The 17,597-nt window shown below is 35.9% G+C and overlaps 1 protein-coding gene across 1 annotated transcript in view; it reads left to right on the plus strand.

Annotated features, from left to right (window-relative positions):
• Positions 1–17,597, plus strand: part of SAR1B (secretion associated Ras related GTPase 1B) — a 28,875-nt gene that overhangs the window by 977 nt on the left and 10,301 nt on the right. Inside the window, exon 2 of the mRNA XM_058168528.1 lies at positions 15,874–15,949. Coding sequence (XP_058024511.1) covers positions 15,892–15,949 — 58 coding nt within the window. The 5' untranslated portion in view covers positions 15,874–15,891. The remainder of the gene's footprint in view (positions 1–15,873; positions 15,950–17,597) is intronic.

Genomic DNA, 17,597 nt, shown 5'->3' on the forward strand with positions numbered 1-17,597 from the left:
GTGATTTGCTCAAAGCCTTCATGGCACATATGCGAAGTTTGGAAGGTGGTGAAAGACAAGCTGCCCAAATTGGCAAATGTATATTCACATCCTCATTAAAAACATAATTTAAAATGCCTGTTAGCAATTTCTTCTGCTTAATACTTATTAAGTAATAAACTTAATACTCATGAGCTTCCACTTCTATGAAGCAAACAACAGATACCCTTGAGAGGAACGTGAGTTGTTTGAAAACTATAATTGCTTCCTGGCTTATGGAAGGCTAGTACAATGGAACTGGATTTTTCAAGCAGTTTGGGAGTACTACTTAGAAGAGCAAGTATACATACAATCTTTTACACTTTCGTTCCCTAGAACCCATCAGCAAGTTAGACTTAATCCCTTAATTTATGAATAATACTGTTTTTGACTAAGTAATGATTGAAACCACTTAAACAATGAAGTTTGGTTATGTTTTTGGCTTTTTCTGTCAAAAAAGCAGGCATCTGAAGTATATATTATAATTGAATTACATTTCTAAAATTGAGTACCTGAATGTACAGCACATCAAATTGCAGCTACACCAAAAAGAGGAAAACTCCAAATGTAAGACAATCTTGTACTCCCCTCAAAAAAAAGGATTAGATAGAAAAAAAGCTGTAAACACTAAATTTGTATTCACAGCCTAATTTTCCTTAATTGTCAACTTAGGTTGCTAGTTGTCCCTCAAAACAATTCTGGAAACTCCCTCATTCCCCTCCTCCCCCAATATGTGCTTTTACACATATCTGCATTTATACACACATACCCACAAAAAGTCATTCTCTTACATACAAACTCCTAACTACTTCTCACAGAGTAAAAGAAATTGCATTGAATCCAGTTACTCCCAACTATGCATAGGCTGCTATTATGTTAGAAATGTATGTGTTAGTCCTATTTACTATGGATGGGGATAAGTAGAGAATAAATCTTTGAGGTATTGAATTGGTTTTTCTTCTCTTTCCAAACAACAAGTTGATAAATGTCTCAGTTCTGGACTGAGAACACAACAGACCTATGGTAGGCAACCTTCATGTACTAGGAATCATTGAATTTGGTGGCTTTTGTTTCCAAATGAATAAGCTTTGGACTGTTTAACCTTGTACAGTCAACAGGTTAGCCCCACCTTTGTCACATTCCTCTTTAACCACAGAGGATCCTGATTTTCCAGAGTCTTCATTTATGGGGAGAGCCTTCATGGAAAGAAGAGGTTCTCCCTGTCAAACATCTTCTATTTCATGACTAGCATATCCTGCCTCCCTTACAATTACTGTGTACTTCTAAAAGCTTTTCCTTTTCCATTCTCGGGGAATGTGAGATCACAAACGATTATTTGAAAAAACTTGCCTTTCTTTATATAATACTTATTTCTAATAAGCCTGTAGGCTGCACAGGCTCAAAAAAATATTTTTTTTGAAAAAACAAAACCTATTGAATTGTTAACACATATGACTTAAATGTTTTTCCAACACCAGCTGTTAGACTCAGGATAGACATTTCATGAAACAAGGCTTCTATTACTCATTTTGAAGTGGGTATGGCTATCCAAGATTGCCCAAAACAAAATTTGTTCCTTCAGACCATGTTTCATCTCTCTGTAATCAAAATTTAGTTGACTCATCCCTTTGTAGGTATATCAACAATGAATAAGTGTTGATATATTGGTGGATTGAGTATGAGTTTAATAGTAATTTCAGAAAAAAAATAGAATTGTGAGCTGACATGTGTAGCATAAAAAATGAAAAATATGTACAGCCTTTTAATACAGGACGAAGCTACAAGGCTAATTTTAAAAACACATATATTAATTTAATAGTATGGTATATATTATATGTGGTGCTGAATATCTGCAATCTTGCAGATTTTTAGATAAGGGAACAATCATCTTTTCATTGTTTCAGAAATAAATACCAGAAAAAGTATTGTTTTCATGCATATTTTGCATTTTGTCAAGTTCTCAAAACAGTGGGTTTTATTCCTGACACTGCATGTCAATTTCTTACAGCCTAGCTCTAGTGATATTCCACTGCCACACTAAAGGCAGTCTTATAACATCTTTAATGCTGTCCATCCACCTTATCTGTTATCTTCTCCTTCTTCAACCTTGCCAAACATAGTGGTCTTTTCTAGTCCATTATCTTCTTGTATAATATATTCGAAATATATGAATTTCTGCTTGGTGATCATCATCTTAGGAGGGTAATTCATCTTTATTTGGTCTGGGCTTAATTAATTGGTTCTTTTTGCAGGCCACAGTATTTTTGTATCCTTCCCCAGATCCATAACTCAGAGGCATCGGCTTTTTTAATATTATTTGTTAAAGTTTATAAGTAGACAGATAAAGGATTAATACAAATAAGAAACATAAAAACCAAAAAGGAAAATGCAACAATGTAGGAAAAATAAAGATCTATAAAAGATGGTTTCCTCTCTCTCCACACAAGTATAAACCATTTCAGTAATTAACACCTTCTTTAATATTTCAATTTAAAAATCTCTTCTTTTCCTATATCATTCCATATCAATTATCAAATTATAGGAACTCCATCGTTCAGTACTAATTAACAAAAGTCTATTAAGACCTACCAGAAATAGTAACATATATATTTTAACCATAATCAAATAAATCCAATCTATAATCCAATTTACAACTTTTTTAAAGAAATAAAGCAAAAAATTTTTTATAAATAGTTCTTTAAAGCTTACCTTATCGGTTAGTCCTGGTCAACAAGAAATCCCATTAAGAGCTACCAAAAACCATAACATATGTATTTTACCCAGTTAAATTTTACTTTATAGTTCTTCTGTTTACATTTTAATAACATATTTTTAATTCCATTGAATAATGTCCACAAGTTGATTTATTATCATTTTCTTTTTGTCTGTTTTCTGGAACAGCTTCAGTAGTTTAATTTGTCTCTTTTGTAAATCCAAGATAGGACAGCTTTCCAAATCATTCTTCTAATTTATTATGGGTAGGTTGCAGAGGCATCTGTGTACGTTTTCTCTTTCTCAGTATCAAACTTTCATAACCATATATTACTCCTGAAAGAGCATTGCCTTGGCTATTCTGATATAATAATACTTATATGGACTCTGATATACAGAATATGGACATCTTGTATCTTTTTAAATGTATACATTCTCTTTTAGAGATTTTGCAAATGATATACATTAGATTATGGAAGATATTACTGTGTAAAACTTTTGTTAAATTATATGTTGGGCATCAAGTTTTATGTAGATCTCATAAACCTCAAGAATTTAATTGAGGTATGAGTGGCAAACTGTAATTGTATCTTCTGTGCAAGATTAAATTCAAGTATATCAGCTCCAAAAGTTTAAATTAATCTTACTTAAATAAAATTAATATTGCTATTACTGTGTTAAATTATATTTAGTGTCCTTAGTTCACTACTTCACAAAACAATTGCATCTTCTCACCCAGGAGGCTTCTGATATCAGCCATGAGAATGTTGAAATCGTAATTTTTTTATTGTTACGATACAAATTGTTCTGAAGTGTAGATGCATGAAGTTGAACCAAACAGACCACTCCAAAAAAGTTTCAGTTTTGGAAGTAGAGTAATGCAATTTAAATGAATGATTAGAAATAGGTATGCAGTAGTGTTAAAAGATCAGGGCAAAGATGACCCTCCTGAGATGACTAACCAAGGCAATCAAGCAATTGCAATATTGCTTCCAAGGTGTCCTTAGCCCAATGATTGCTCAAACTGTTAGTGAATTCAAGCAAGGCTTAGATTACAACATGTGCTCTAAAATTCCTGATCTGTTTCATCTAACTTGATAGCACAGGCAAATATCTAAAATGATTGTGGAAAACAAACTGATACCATTGAATTAGTTTATTTAGATTTAGATTTAGATTTAGATTCATTGGGCTCTCACCACCTATTATTTTGGATGGATTAAAATGAAATGCATACTCTTTATTGGACTGTGGGACTCTTGTCTTCCAGAATATAGGCTGTATAGATACAGCCAATAAGTTTGTTCTGTGCCTAAAGCAAAACAAAGTTTGTGACTTGTAAAACCTTCCATATGCTTCTACATACAGAATTGGTGCATAATCAGTGTGGTTGTTTGGCATCTCTTCAGATTGTATAGAATGTTTTTTAGTTTGTTTAACATCTGTGTGCTGTAGTGAATGGGTGGAAGGGACATCCTTGTAGAACATTCTGCTACCAGAATTGAGAACTGCCCCTTTCCCTTTGGCCTTCCAGAAGGGTATTAAAACCTGGCTTTGTTGCTTGGCCTAGGGCCCTGAGGGGGATGTTTATCACTGGAGGCGGGGTAAGAAGATTATACCCCCCCCCCATTCCATTCAACTCTTAGCTCTCTTAGTTTCAGTTTCAGTACAGTTTTTAATAATATTTTAATCAGTGTAATGTTTATGTTTTGTTATTTTAATTACAGTAATTTTTACTTGTTTTATAGCTTGTAAGCCGCCCAGAGTCACCTTGTGTAGGATATGGGCGGAAAAATATGTAGTTAATAAAATAAATATAAATAAATCAGAACTTCAAGTTCAGAATTTTGTAACTCTCATCACCCTACCACCCAGAATTCTCAGAAGAGATTATATATCAACCCACATTTTTAAAAAATCAATACATTAATTCAAGATGAAATATAATCAATTCACTGAACAGTTTTTCAATGAAATTAATCAAAGATTGTAAATTGCTGAAGAAAGATATCTGCAAGATCTGAAAAATTAGCTGATAGAATATGAGATGGCATTATAATATAAAGAAGGAATACTAATTTGCAAATAGTAGAAGATGAGGATACAGATATATGAGATCATAAAAATGCTTCCACTATACTTTCATCCTGAATTTAAATGGACTAAATTTGTATTGAAGTTTTGAAACTTTAAATTTGTAAATTAAACTTAAATTACTGACCTTATTAGCTCTCTATACCATTAAATGGCATAATACAGCATGCTGTACCATTTTCCCTAGAATAGATCCCTAAAATATAGATCATATATTTTCTAGGATTTTTCATTATTGAAATATTTTCATGTAGCAATAAACTTTTAATTATAAAGCCTTCAAAAAGTTTGTTGTGGAGATTCTCATACGTTTAGTTCTAGTGATGCACAGAGGCATGAAATATTCAAGGAATTTTATGAATGTTTTAAGTAAAATTGTATTTTAGCTGTTGCTTTTTGCTGAACTACATTTGCCCTGCATTTATTTTCAAGATCTTGCTCAGTAATTCATTTCATTTGCCTATGTTGGTTGTAAAATTCCATTCAACATGAATGGTGCTGCAGTGTAGTCTTTCTTACTTATCAATCCCAAATTTGAACTATATTTCTATACCTTCTATACTTTTGGAGATGCTATCTGTTATAAAAAGTATATATTGTATAGCAGGGGTGAAATCTTATTGGCTCTGGTGTGTGCGCGCACACACATCACATGCGCATGCAGACCTGTGCATGCGCAAAATGCACATGTGCAGAAAGTAAAAAACACATTACTTCCTGGTTAAAACCTGGTTTTAACCTGGTTTTCATTACTTCCTGGTTTTAACCAGGAAGTAATGACACCAGGGCGGGTGGGCAGACTTTTGCTCCGCCATTGCTACCAGATTGCCAAACTACCTGCTGCGATCACTACCGGATCGCACGATCTGGTCTGATCCAGTAGCATTTCACCCCCTGCTGTTTGAAAACATTCTGAAAACCTTTATCAGAGCATTGATAGGATCTGGTCAGATTGCAATAGTATCATTTTTAGTATTTTGTATTATATGCTTCAGACACATGTTTATGAAATGCAAAATGTTACATAACATTAGTCATGAAATTTAATTAAGAATGAACCATGGGACTGCATAGTTTGTTTATTTATTCATTAAATTTCTGTGCCACCCATCTCCTCTTCAAAGTGATTCCAGTTCTGGCTAAGTGTATTATATGAACCCAGCCATTGGTTTAGCTTGTTTAGTTATTTCAACAAACTAGTTTTAAAAAATCAGTTTAGTAAGCATGGGAATAATCTATCTATATACTTTAACACCCTGCTACTTGTATGTTTTCTTTAATTCTTTTGAAATAAAAACTTGGACAAAACTTGGACAGTCTATTCAACAGGAGTAGAACACAGCCTATATGGTAACTTGCATAGCATATTGCTGGTTGGGTTCAAGTTCTATTATATTGTAAAATCAGATATGTAACAATTTACAATTAAAAGAATTACTATTTGAACATTCATTTGTTAAGATAGAAATTTTTTATAACAAGTTGAAATATGTATGAGTTTTGTAGTGGTACGTTTTCTCAGGAGAAATCAGCAATCAGAATCAGACAGTTTTGCTAACAAGATGAAATCTTTTTCTGCTTTACTTGTAAACAGAATTTACTGAAAAGACGTATCAAATAGCATATCAATGACCAGAAAGTAATAATTGTATTTGTATACAGTATTCTTTTTTCTTCTTTTATATGAAATAAGGGAGTTATGGTTCTTGGGGAGGGATGGGAGTTTATGAATAATTAGCGTATTTTAGCTTATGATTGGTAAATGCTATACCCTGTATTTGCTCTGGGAAGTCCGGGGGGGGGGGTTGGGTGGAGGGGTGGAGGGGGGTGGAGGGAGGAGGAGGGTAATTACTTGTTAAAATTGTGGTAAAACTTTTTAATAAAAAAAAAAAGAATTTACTGAAAAGACAACCAGTTGTCTTATAATAAAACATGGGCAATTCTTGGAAGTATTGAGATTAAGTTAAGTCTAAATTGACTAAAGTTGATACGATTTTTGCAGTCACATAGTAGACTTTAAACTTTCATTTGCCAAGTTGTTTCTAGGTGATTGGTGGCCTGAAATGACAGAATTTCCAGGGTCAATGACTAAAGTGCAGTCAAGTTGTATATTAACTTGTCTGGTAGCTTACTAAGTCATAAGCCATGGTTTGTTTTAAAAAAATTGTTAAAGAAGTAGCAAGGGTTGGGAACACAGAATCAAAACTAACTAAACGGTATTATCACTTAGCACAAACAGCTAGTATGTCAATAAATGAAGCTATATTTTATTGAATCTTTTTTCACTATTAAATACAGGAATGCACATTTTGGAGTTCTCTGGAATTCTTAATTAGGCCAAGAAGCATAAAAACTAACCTGATAAAATGTAGCAAATGATAAAATAGTAAATGTTATCTTTCCTTTATAATGGTATACATTAACATGTCTGGGCATCAATTCCAATAATCCAAGGATGGGACAGATCGGAGTTCACCATTCTTTTAATATATTGTATGAACCAGATATTACATCCTGCTGCTGACATATATCAAACTCTTCATTCCTTTTTCACTCTAGCTTTATAATGACTGAAGTAGATGTAAAATATACAGAATGAAACCTAATTTGTTGATTTTAGTTATTTGCTACATATATATCCTGACTTTTTTCCAGGAGTTCAAGATGGCATCCAAAACAGTTTGCCAGGTTTCCCCTACCCCATCAACCACAATCTTGTGAGATAATTTAGAATTTAGAGAGTGATTACCTTAAAGTAATTCAGGGAGCTTCCCTGGCTCAGGGGAAACGTAAGTTTATCATGCTTCAGTGGTGGGTTGCTACCAATTCGGTCCGGTTCTTCTGAACTGGTAGTAACGGTGGCGGGAGGCTCCGCCCACCTGCCCAGACATCATTACAGATGATCTACACAAGTGCAGAAGTGCGTGTGATCGAAGTGAGCATCCACGCTCCCATTGTGAACCGGTAGCGAAGGTAAGTGGAACCCATTCCTCCCATGTTCCTTCGTTAATCCAGAAATGCTTGGATAATCAAAAAAGTTTTTAATTTTTATTGCAGTTCAATTTATATTCACTGCAAATGTTGAGTACTCCTGGGGTGGTGGTCAGTGGGGTTTTTTTGTGTTCTTTTTTTGCATGATTGTATATTTCTCCCATTCCTTTTGGTTAAGCTTTATCAATCCAAGTAGCTTTTAAAAATAGACTCCCTTCATCTTGCTTGTATATACAGTAGTCCCTAATTACAAAATGACACTTGCGTTTTAATCCAGCCTTTTAAATAAGCTTAGAAAACTGACTAGCCTGTTTCGGATTAACAGAAAAGAGGTGGTGAATTTTCTCTTTCCTTCAGCAGCTTACAGTGCTAAGCGAGAGGCGGGGAGCCTGGGTTCTGGAGTGGCTACAACAGGATAGGAACTTAGTTTTGCTGTTCTCTCCACAGAGTTACTTGCCTTAGTGTAGTTCTTGTCAGAGCAGCTCCCAGATAAAGGGCCCTAAAGGGTCTTTGTATATTTACATTATTTCAAACTTCTTAATGTATATTTCTTCCATTGAACACATTTGTTCTTAGAATTGGTAAAAATTCATTTCACTTGCCACAACAGGGACGGGCAATCTTTTGTAATTGAATGATCATCATCAACACTATCATCCATCACTCTTCTTACAGTTTCCAGGGAAAGCCAAAATAGATGCTGTGGTGACAAATAATAACTCCAGAGCACTGGAAGTGTCAGCATCCCCCCTTTCTTTCATTGGAGAATGGAATTAAATCAGATTTTATGGAGGTTGGTGGAGAGGGGGGCTGTGTCTTCTTATACCATAATACATCTATTTTATTTCATTCCCCACTGAAAGTAAGTGGGAAATCTTTTTTCATTAAGTTTCTTTTTTGCTAGACTTCGAGGAGATGATTTGGGGATAGCGACTAGAAAAGGAATCAGAAGAACCACATGCCATTTTGCCTGTCCCTGTTCTACAATATCTTTACATTAGCATGGTTTTTCCAATACAGTTTTAAAGAAAGAAGATGACTTTGGGGCTTAACCTAAAAAGTTCTCTTTCATTGAATATGACTAGGTTTTAAGAAGTTGTTTTCACTTCTGAAACCTGAGTAGTTATTTTGCTTCATGCTCTCTGCACTGATTTGTATGTTACTTGAGAAGATAGATTTCCTAAGCCTCCTGTAAGCTTTTTCTGGATGGTATTTTGTTCAAGCAATAAATAAATCAGATGACGTGTATGTACTGCTGTGTTTGCTTGTTCTTGACCTTTGCTTTTCAGACTTGTAAGTGATAGCCCTTACACATGGTGTTGTGTAACCAAGAGTTCATGTGATAATTGTATTCCTTAATTTTATTCTATCATCACATATCTTCAACCAACCTAGCTGACAACTTTGTCATCCAAAAGGTAGAGGAGGGAACTAGAAGAAAAGCTATACTAGACCTAATTCTTACTAATAGAGAAGAAGTGATAGAGGGAACTGAAGTTGCTGGAACCTTGGTTGAAAGTGACCACGTCATACTGGAATTAAATATAATGCAAACACAAGCAATAGAACATAATCTAACCAGTGTTGTTGTTTTTTTACATTTATATCGCGCCCTTCTCCGAAGACTCAGGGCGGCTTACATTGTGTAAGTTAACGTTTAAAAGATCTGATTATAACAAACGCATAGAGCACCTTAGAAAGATTCCATGGATGAAAATCCTAAAGGGGAAAACAGCTCAAGAAGTGTGGGAAACTCTGGAAAATGTGATCATAAAAACCCAGTCCAGCACAATACCACTGAAAAAGAAAAACAAGAAATTCAAGAAGAAACCAGTATGTTGCACAAAGATCTTTCTGATAAACTGAAAGACAAAAAGGACAAGTACAAAAATGGAAAGAGGGACACATAACTAAGGGAGAATATCAGCAGACAGCCAGAATCTGCAAATATGAAGTCATTCTGCAAAGGCACAGAATGAACAAAGACTTGCAACAAAAGTCAAAGATAATTTTAAAAAAGTTTCTTTCAACATAGTAATAACAAGAAAAAAGTCAAGGAAATAGTTAGTCCACTAATGAGAGAAGATGGCAAGAAAGTAACAGATAGTAGGGAGAAAGCAGAGCTACTTATTCTTTGCATCAGTCTTCATGCAAAAAAAAACTATAGCACAATCTACCAAAAACCTATTGTAAAAGACAGACTAGAAATAAAATTTAAAATAAGTAATAAAATGATAAAAGAACACCTATCTGATTTTGATGAATATGGATCATCAGGACAACAGATTACACCCCAGAGTTCTGAAGGAACTGGCAGGTGTTATCTCAGAACTATTGTAACATATCTTTCAAAAATCTTGGAGCACTGGGGAAATACCTAAGGATTGGAAAAGGACTGATGTGGTTCCCATCTTCTTTTTTTTTTTTGAATAATTTTTATTTCCATTTTCCAACATCATATTTATGTACAAACTATTATCCATCATTAATCATTAATTTTTATTTATAACTGATTCAGGCCTGCCTGATTGCCACTTCCTTTCTACACAACCTCCCTCTCTACCCTCTACTACTTTCCCTCTCTACCCTCTACTACTTTCCCATCCTTCATCTCCTTCACTTTACTACTTCCTCTCCTCCTCCACTCCTCCCTTCTTCTACCCTTCTTCCACCCTATCTAACCTTCTTATTCCCCTCCTCCTTCTCTACTCTTTCCTACCTACTTTCTTCCCTCCTTCTACTCCTCTCTCCTTTTCTTCCTGAAATGGCAGTCGAGCATCCCCAATATCATTTTAATTTTTTTTTTAATTTCATATCTTCAAAAATTACTGTACATTAATAATCAATCCATGTATCCTTTCCCCCCCTTCCCCCCCTCCTCCCCCTTCCCCCCCCCCAGACTTCCCAGAGCAAATACCGGGTATTATAACCAACAATCACAAGCTAAAGTATGCTGGTTCCCATCTTCAAGAAAGGGAGGGGGGAATAGATTTAAGAAATTACAGACCAATCAACCTAACATCAATACCTGGGAAGAGCCTGGAAAAGATAATCAAATCTGAAGATATCTGAACATCTAGAAACAAAGATATAATCTGTAGCCAGTATGGGTTTGTTCAAAATAGATCATGCCAAACCAATCTTATTTCATTCTTTGATAAAGTAACCAAATTAGTAGACCAGCAAAAGCTGTGGACATAGTATACTTAGATTTCAGTAAAGCATTTAACAATATAGACTACAACGTACTTCTTGGGAAGCTAGAAAAATATGAAATAGACAATATCACCACTAGGTGGATTTGTAGCTGGCTGACAAACTGTACTCAACAAGTGGTCACAAGGTGCTTTTTCAAGAGGCAACTGGACTTACCAGAAACTAATCAAGGAGAGAAGCAACCTGGAATTAAGGAGAAACTTCCTAACTGTGAGGACAATTAATCAATGGAACAGCTTGCTGTCAGAAGTTGTGGGTGCTTCATCACTGGAAGTTTTTAAGAAAAGACTGAAGAACCACCTATCTCAGGGGTCTCCAACCTTGGTCCCTTTAAGACTTGTGGACTTCTATTAGAAGAATGGATATTGAAAGTTGCTATTTGGTTGAGATAGCTAAAATCTCAGCCTTTTTGAAAGACACTACACAAGAAAAATATCTAACTGAATGGAAAAAATGGATTGAATATACGCAAAATAGATATCAGATCAAGAAATATCAGATTGCCTTTGAATGATTAGGATGTATTTATCTCTGATTTGTATGGGGGAAGTTAGGATATGAGAAGAAGGGGAGGACTATAATTTGTGTTAGAGAAATTTAGCGTATGTGTCGTGTCCCACTCCTCCGCTGACGGCTGGGTCCGGGAAATCCGAATCAGGCTTGCCTCTGCAGCTCTGCCCAAAGTCCTAGCAAAGTCCTCAGAGCAGGCAGGAGACCAGTAAGTGACTTCAGCAAGATAAGTTTGACTTTTGCCTGACTCAGAGACTGCCAGAAAGTAGCTCCTTTATATAGGCCATGGGGTGTGGCTCCATGACTCAGCACTCATTAAGGCCTGCCCCTCCCTTCCCTCTGTTGCCTCCGCCTCTCCAATCTTCTGATGCGAGGGTCACTCCAATCAGCTGTTCTTGGGAGTAAACCCTCCTCAGGGTCACCTGCTGTGGATGAGGGAGGGTCTAGCTGCTCCGTTTGCCTGGGCATGGAGTCAGGGCTGGGGCAGGAGATGCTCCTTCTTCTGCAGTTTGTGGGGGCATGGAGCCAGGACTTGGGCCGGAAGGCATACATTCCTCAGTGTTGGGGAGCAGGTAAGAAGGCCCCGGCTGCTCTGAGGGCGGGCAAGACACAACAGTATGATTGTTTTTTCTCTTTTGAACCATACCTTGTGTTTGCTCTGGGAAGTCGGGGGGGGGAGGGAGGAGGGTGGTCTTGGAGGGAGGGGGAGGGGAGGGAGTGGGAGGGAGGGGGGGAAAGAGGAGTGAAAATTTTTGTAAAAACTTTTTCAATTAAAAAAAAAAAGACTTGTGGACTTCAACTCCCAGAGTTGAAACTCTGGAACTCTGGGAGTTGAAGTCCACAAGTCTTAAAGGGACGAAGGTTGGAGACCCCTGACCTATCTGACATGTTATAGGGTCTCCTGTTTGAGCGTGGGGCTGGACTAGAAAACTTCTAAGGTCCCTTCCAGCTCTATTCTGATTGATTGAGAATATTTTCATCCTAAAATATTGCACAAGGACCGTCATTAGGAAAACAGTAGAAGTGCTTCTTACCAGTCTAAAATTCAATACAGTCGGCTCAGAACAGTGGCTGTAATTAATCCATGTTCTACTTTTTTATCATTTGCATATGATATGCCAGATACATTTTCTTATGACACATTTCACATTTCAGTAAACCATCTGTAGTCTCGGAAAGTGGATAGTGTAGAAATATATGTAAATAAATAAACTTCTCATTCTGTATCATTGGATACTACAGGTAGGGGTGGAGAACTAATCTTTTGCTGTAGTAAAAGCTTTGCAGTCATTGATGAGTTTTAAACGGTCTGTAAAAGATAAAGCAAAGTCAGAAGCAAGTAAGCTTTTAGGTTTTACAACGTTTAATAGCAAAGATGAAGTATTTGAAGTATTCTTCAAGTTTAAACTATTCTTTGGAGTGGATTGATGCCTTCAGCTTTGAAATCATGAAAGGGCTTTGCTGGTCAAGTCCTCATACATATCTAATCAAACATTAGGTGTTAAAAGTCAACCAGGAATATTCTAAAAATTCACAAACATGGCCAGGGTAGCAGTAGCTCGCCAATGTTGCTATCCAATAGCTGGTATTTAGGTATACTATCTATTATCAAAATCATTAGCTATAAATTTGGCTAAAGAAAGCAGAGAATCCCATTTTAACCATACATTATATAAAATATACTTATTTTTTATCAGTCTTGCATTCTCAACATGTTTAGTTTCAATATAGTAGGTGACTCTGAGTCCTGATGTTGCTAGAAAAAACTTGCTTCCATCTGTATTTTCCATACTATGCATAATTTTAAACCTTTCTATCATGTTAACTCTTTGCTTCAAATGAAAAAGCCCCAGATGCTACAGGTAGTCCTTGATTTACAACACAATTGAGCGGAGAATTTCTCTTGCTAAGTGAGACAGCTGTTAAGTGAGTTTTATTTTATGACCTTTCTTGCCACAATTCTTAAGCAAATCACAGCAGTTGTTAAGTTAGTAACACAGCTGTTAAGTGAATCTGGCTCCCCCATTGACTTTGCTTGTCAGAAGGTTGCCAAAAAGTGATCACATGACACTAGGACCCTGCAACTTTTGTAAAAAAAAAAATGCCAGCTGCCAAGTGTCCAAATTTTCATTGTGTGACCATGGAGATACTGCAATGATTGAAAGTGTGAAAATTGATCATAAGTCACTTTTTTTTTTGGTTGCCTTTGTAACTTTGAATAATCACTAAATTTTGTAAATAATACAGAACTGCCTAGTTTAATGAAAAGAAGGACTAGGGGAGACATGATAGCAGTGTTCCAATATCTCAGGGGCTGCCACAAAGAAGAGGGAGTCAAACTATTCTCCAAAGCACCTGAGGGTAGAACAAGAAGCAATGGGTGGAAACTAATCAAGGAGAGAAGCAATTTAGAACTAAGGAGAAATTTCCTGACAGTTAAAACAATTAATCAGTGGAACAACTTGCCTGCAGAAGTTGTGAATGCTCCAACACTGGAAATTTTTAAGAAAATGTTGGATAACCATTTGTCTGAAATGGTGTAGGGTTTCCTGCCTGGGCAGGGGGTTGGACTAGAAGACCTCCAAGGTCCCTTCCAACTCTGTTATTATTATTATTATTATTGTCTTATGGAATTGTCTTGACCATTTTAAATCACTGGCATCTCCTTGACCTTCTTTAAAGTTGTTCAATCTAAAGTTGGACCAGAAACTGTTCTGTCACTGAGAAGACTGGGGAAAAAAACTGATCAAGGGCCATCTACAGTAAGTGTTTGGTCAAGCGGATAGATTTTCCTGTTGTAACCTGATTCTGAACAGATTATGGAACATTTTATCTAGAAGGAAGCAGATTTTATCTTAATTGGTGGCAGGTATAACAGCATTGGATTTAGCTCAGAGAGCCTTCAGGTACAACCCTTTAAATCACCTTTCCCCCCAGAAATTTTTTGTTCATTCAAAGAAGGTTAAAATACAAAACACCAAAATATTTAAAAAAGGATAAAAAAATAAAATCACAACAAAAATATGTTAAAAAGTAAGTGTCTTTAAAAAAGAAAAAAAGACTAACATATATACCGTACACACATAGTCTTTTTTTAAAAGACACCTTTGAAACCGCTTCCACAGATACAACAATGATAGTAATAAACTAATTTTCCTTCCAGCAACTCAGTTTGATAGTGACACCTTCAGTTGGCATTCACAAAAATAATTGCCTTTAAAACTGGATGCACACATTCTAATTTTCTCTTTTTTGCTTTGTTATGAATCTTGTACTGTTTGTATGTGTGTCTTGGCAGTGTTCTGTGTTCTAGAAAGAAAAGAGACTGCTATGATTCTGTGCTTAGGCTTCATAATCCATCCAATAATTTATATGAAATTTGTCCAATCTGAATATACATATAGGAAAATGGCAATAGTCATCGGCTAGTCAATAAGATTCATTGTGTACTGTAGAAAATAACTTTAACAGATAAATCTCCTAAATAATAATTATAGTTCTAGTTGCTTAAAGGACATGCTATGCTATGTCCTTACTTTGTGTAAAATGACAGGTTTGTAATATTAAGGTAATAATTTAATAAATTAATATTATAATAATATTATAATAATTTTTCAACAAATGTATTTTCAGTAAGTTGCAGCTTTTCACTTAAAACCTTTGATGTATCTAGTGCATTTTTTGCCCACTGCTTCAAAATCATTTTTAAAACTCTGCTGTTTTGGATTAAAATAAGCTTTTTATTAGTTACTTTTCTGAGATCCTTCAGAAAAGGACAATGCTTAGTTTAGGAGTCATAAGGAGTCAAGTAATCATATTTGTCAGCCACTTCCTGTGCAGTTGAAAAATCACATTTGAACTGCAGTTGAACTGAACTTTAGTCATAACCTCATAATGCTGTTGTGGATAAATCTATTCATTCTCTGTGAGTTTATAGTTACATAAACTGACAGAAAATGAATAGGGTTACAGTTTATTGATGTGATGCTATTCTGTGCATCTGAGTTAGTGACATGCCCCTCCTTTTCTTCACCCAATGCCACTTATCAGAAATCTAAGCAGTGAGTCTCCCATTGGAGAAAGCTGTTGGGGAAATACCAACAGGAAGACTGAGCTGTATTTTTCTTTGGAATGTGGCCTTTTAGCATAAAAATACTTCCTTCTTGAGCACAAGATTTTAATCAGTTCACATTTTAGTAGTTTCACAACAACAAAACAGTTAAAGCAGATTCACCCCATAGATACATCTTACCCTTTCTTCCTTTTTCCATATGCTGTTTCAGTAAATTTTAAATGCCTTCCATACCTGTGATTACTCTTCTTTTCTTTCAGATCCAATAAGATTTTGAAATGTCCTTTATATTTGACTGGATTTACAGTGGCTTCAGTAGTGTACTGCAATTTTTAGGTAAGATATCCACGGTTCCATGCCAATGTTCTAATTTAGATTGAGGGATGGTTCTTTCTGGGTTTTTTTACACAGTGCTGGTTAAACAACTTCATTTAAGTTGATGCAGATTGACTGATATTTCTTGTTTATTGATTTAGACATGCTAAAGGATACACATATAAAACACTTGCAATTCTTTTCTCTGTCTCAGCCTAAAGAATTACCTCTAGTTACAGTAAATGATATTAAAATACATGAAAAAGCAAAGCTAATAGTTTGAGCTATTTGCAAAGTTACTTTTAATCTATACAGTATTTGACAATTTGGCTTTTGAGTCTATCACAAAGAATAGAATGTGACCTTCACTTTATTTTAACATAAAAATACTTCTCTCTCCACAGAAAACCCTAACCTCTTCCATTATTAATCTTGATCTATACCTGCCAACAGTCCATCATGTTAGTCCCCATTGCTGGTTTAATTTTTCTTTACATTACATCCAAAGTATCTTCTTTTTACCCCGTGTTCAGATTGTTGGGTTCATTAGTACATAAGCCTGCTCCTGGCGATTGCAATGAAGTGAGTCACAAACATACAAAATTGTTACAGTATCATGAGCAGATGTGAAATCCTGCAGGTTCTGACAGGTTCTGTAGAACCAGTAGCGGAAATTTTGAGTAGTTCGGAGAACCGGCAAATACCACATCTGGCTGGTTCCAGAGTGGGGTGGGAATGGAGATTTTGCACTATCCTTCCCCCAGGAGTTGTGGGGGGGGGATGCGGATTTTACAGTATCCTTCCCCTGTGACGCCCACCAAACCATACCACACCCACCAAGCCACTCCCACAGAACCGATAGTAAAAAAAGTTGGATTTCACCACTGATCGTGAGGGATATTATTCCCTACCTTTGCTTTGTGAGTAACAAGGTGCTGGTAAACTGACTGAGTCAGGAGTTTTCAAATGGTGAGTTGTGACCCTTCAAGGGGTCATGTCCAAATTAAAGGGAGTTGGCCATTTTTAAAAAAAATGTGACCAGGTTTGTAGAGGCACAGCTTGAGTGTTATCAAAACTCACTCTAGTCTTTGGTCTCTGCTTGCCTGAGTAAGCTTGCAAAGTTTGAGAATCCAGGTGATACATATGTAAATAAAAGCAATATCTCAAACTTTGCCCCAATGAAATAATTTTATTTATGGGGCAGGGGTATATCAATTCATTTATTATTTTTTAGGCCTAATGCATGCATGATTTGAGTTGGATGACAGTGGACCCCTTGGATTAAAGAGTGGGGTGATGGAGAGAGACAAAAATATATCTGGTAGATAATGTGAGATAAAGTAGCTTGTCAGCCTATAAATCCGGCAGTGCCTTTCAGAGACTCGTACAGTGAGTCTAACCATCACATAAGTGGCTAGTAAGTAGCTACCTGCTTTCATGATGGTCAGACTCACTGTATGAGTTTCTGAAAGGCACTGCCAGATAAACTAGTTTTATCTTTCAGTGTCCACATTTGAGGTTCAAAAAAATGTTAATAGGGCAATTGTGGCAGGGCAATCTATGTCTTGCCCTTTTACTGATTGTACATATGTACGCAAGATGCAGCTTCAATCAATCACCCTGCCTTCAAAGAGACTTTCTTGACAGATCTCTCTGCCCAGATATTGCT

Source organism: Ahaetulla prasina, chromosome 2 (assembly GCF_028640845.1).
Source record: "Ahaetulla prasina isolate Xishuangbanna chromosome 2, ASM2864084v1, whole genome shotgun sequence".
NCBI lineage: Eukaryota > Metazoa > Chordata > Lepidosauria > Squamata > Colubridae > Ahaetulla > Ahaetulla prasina.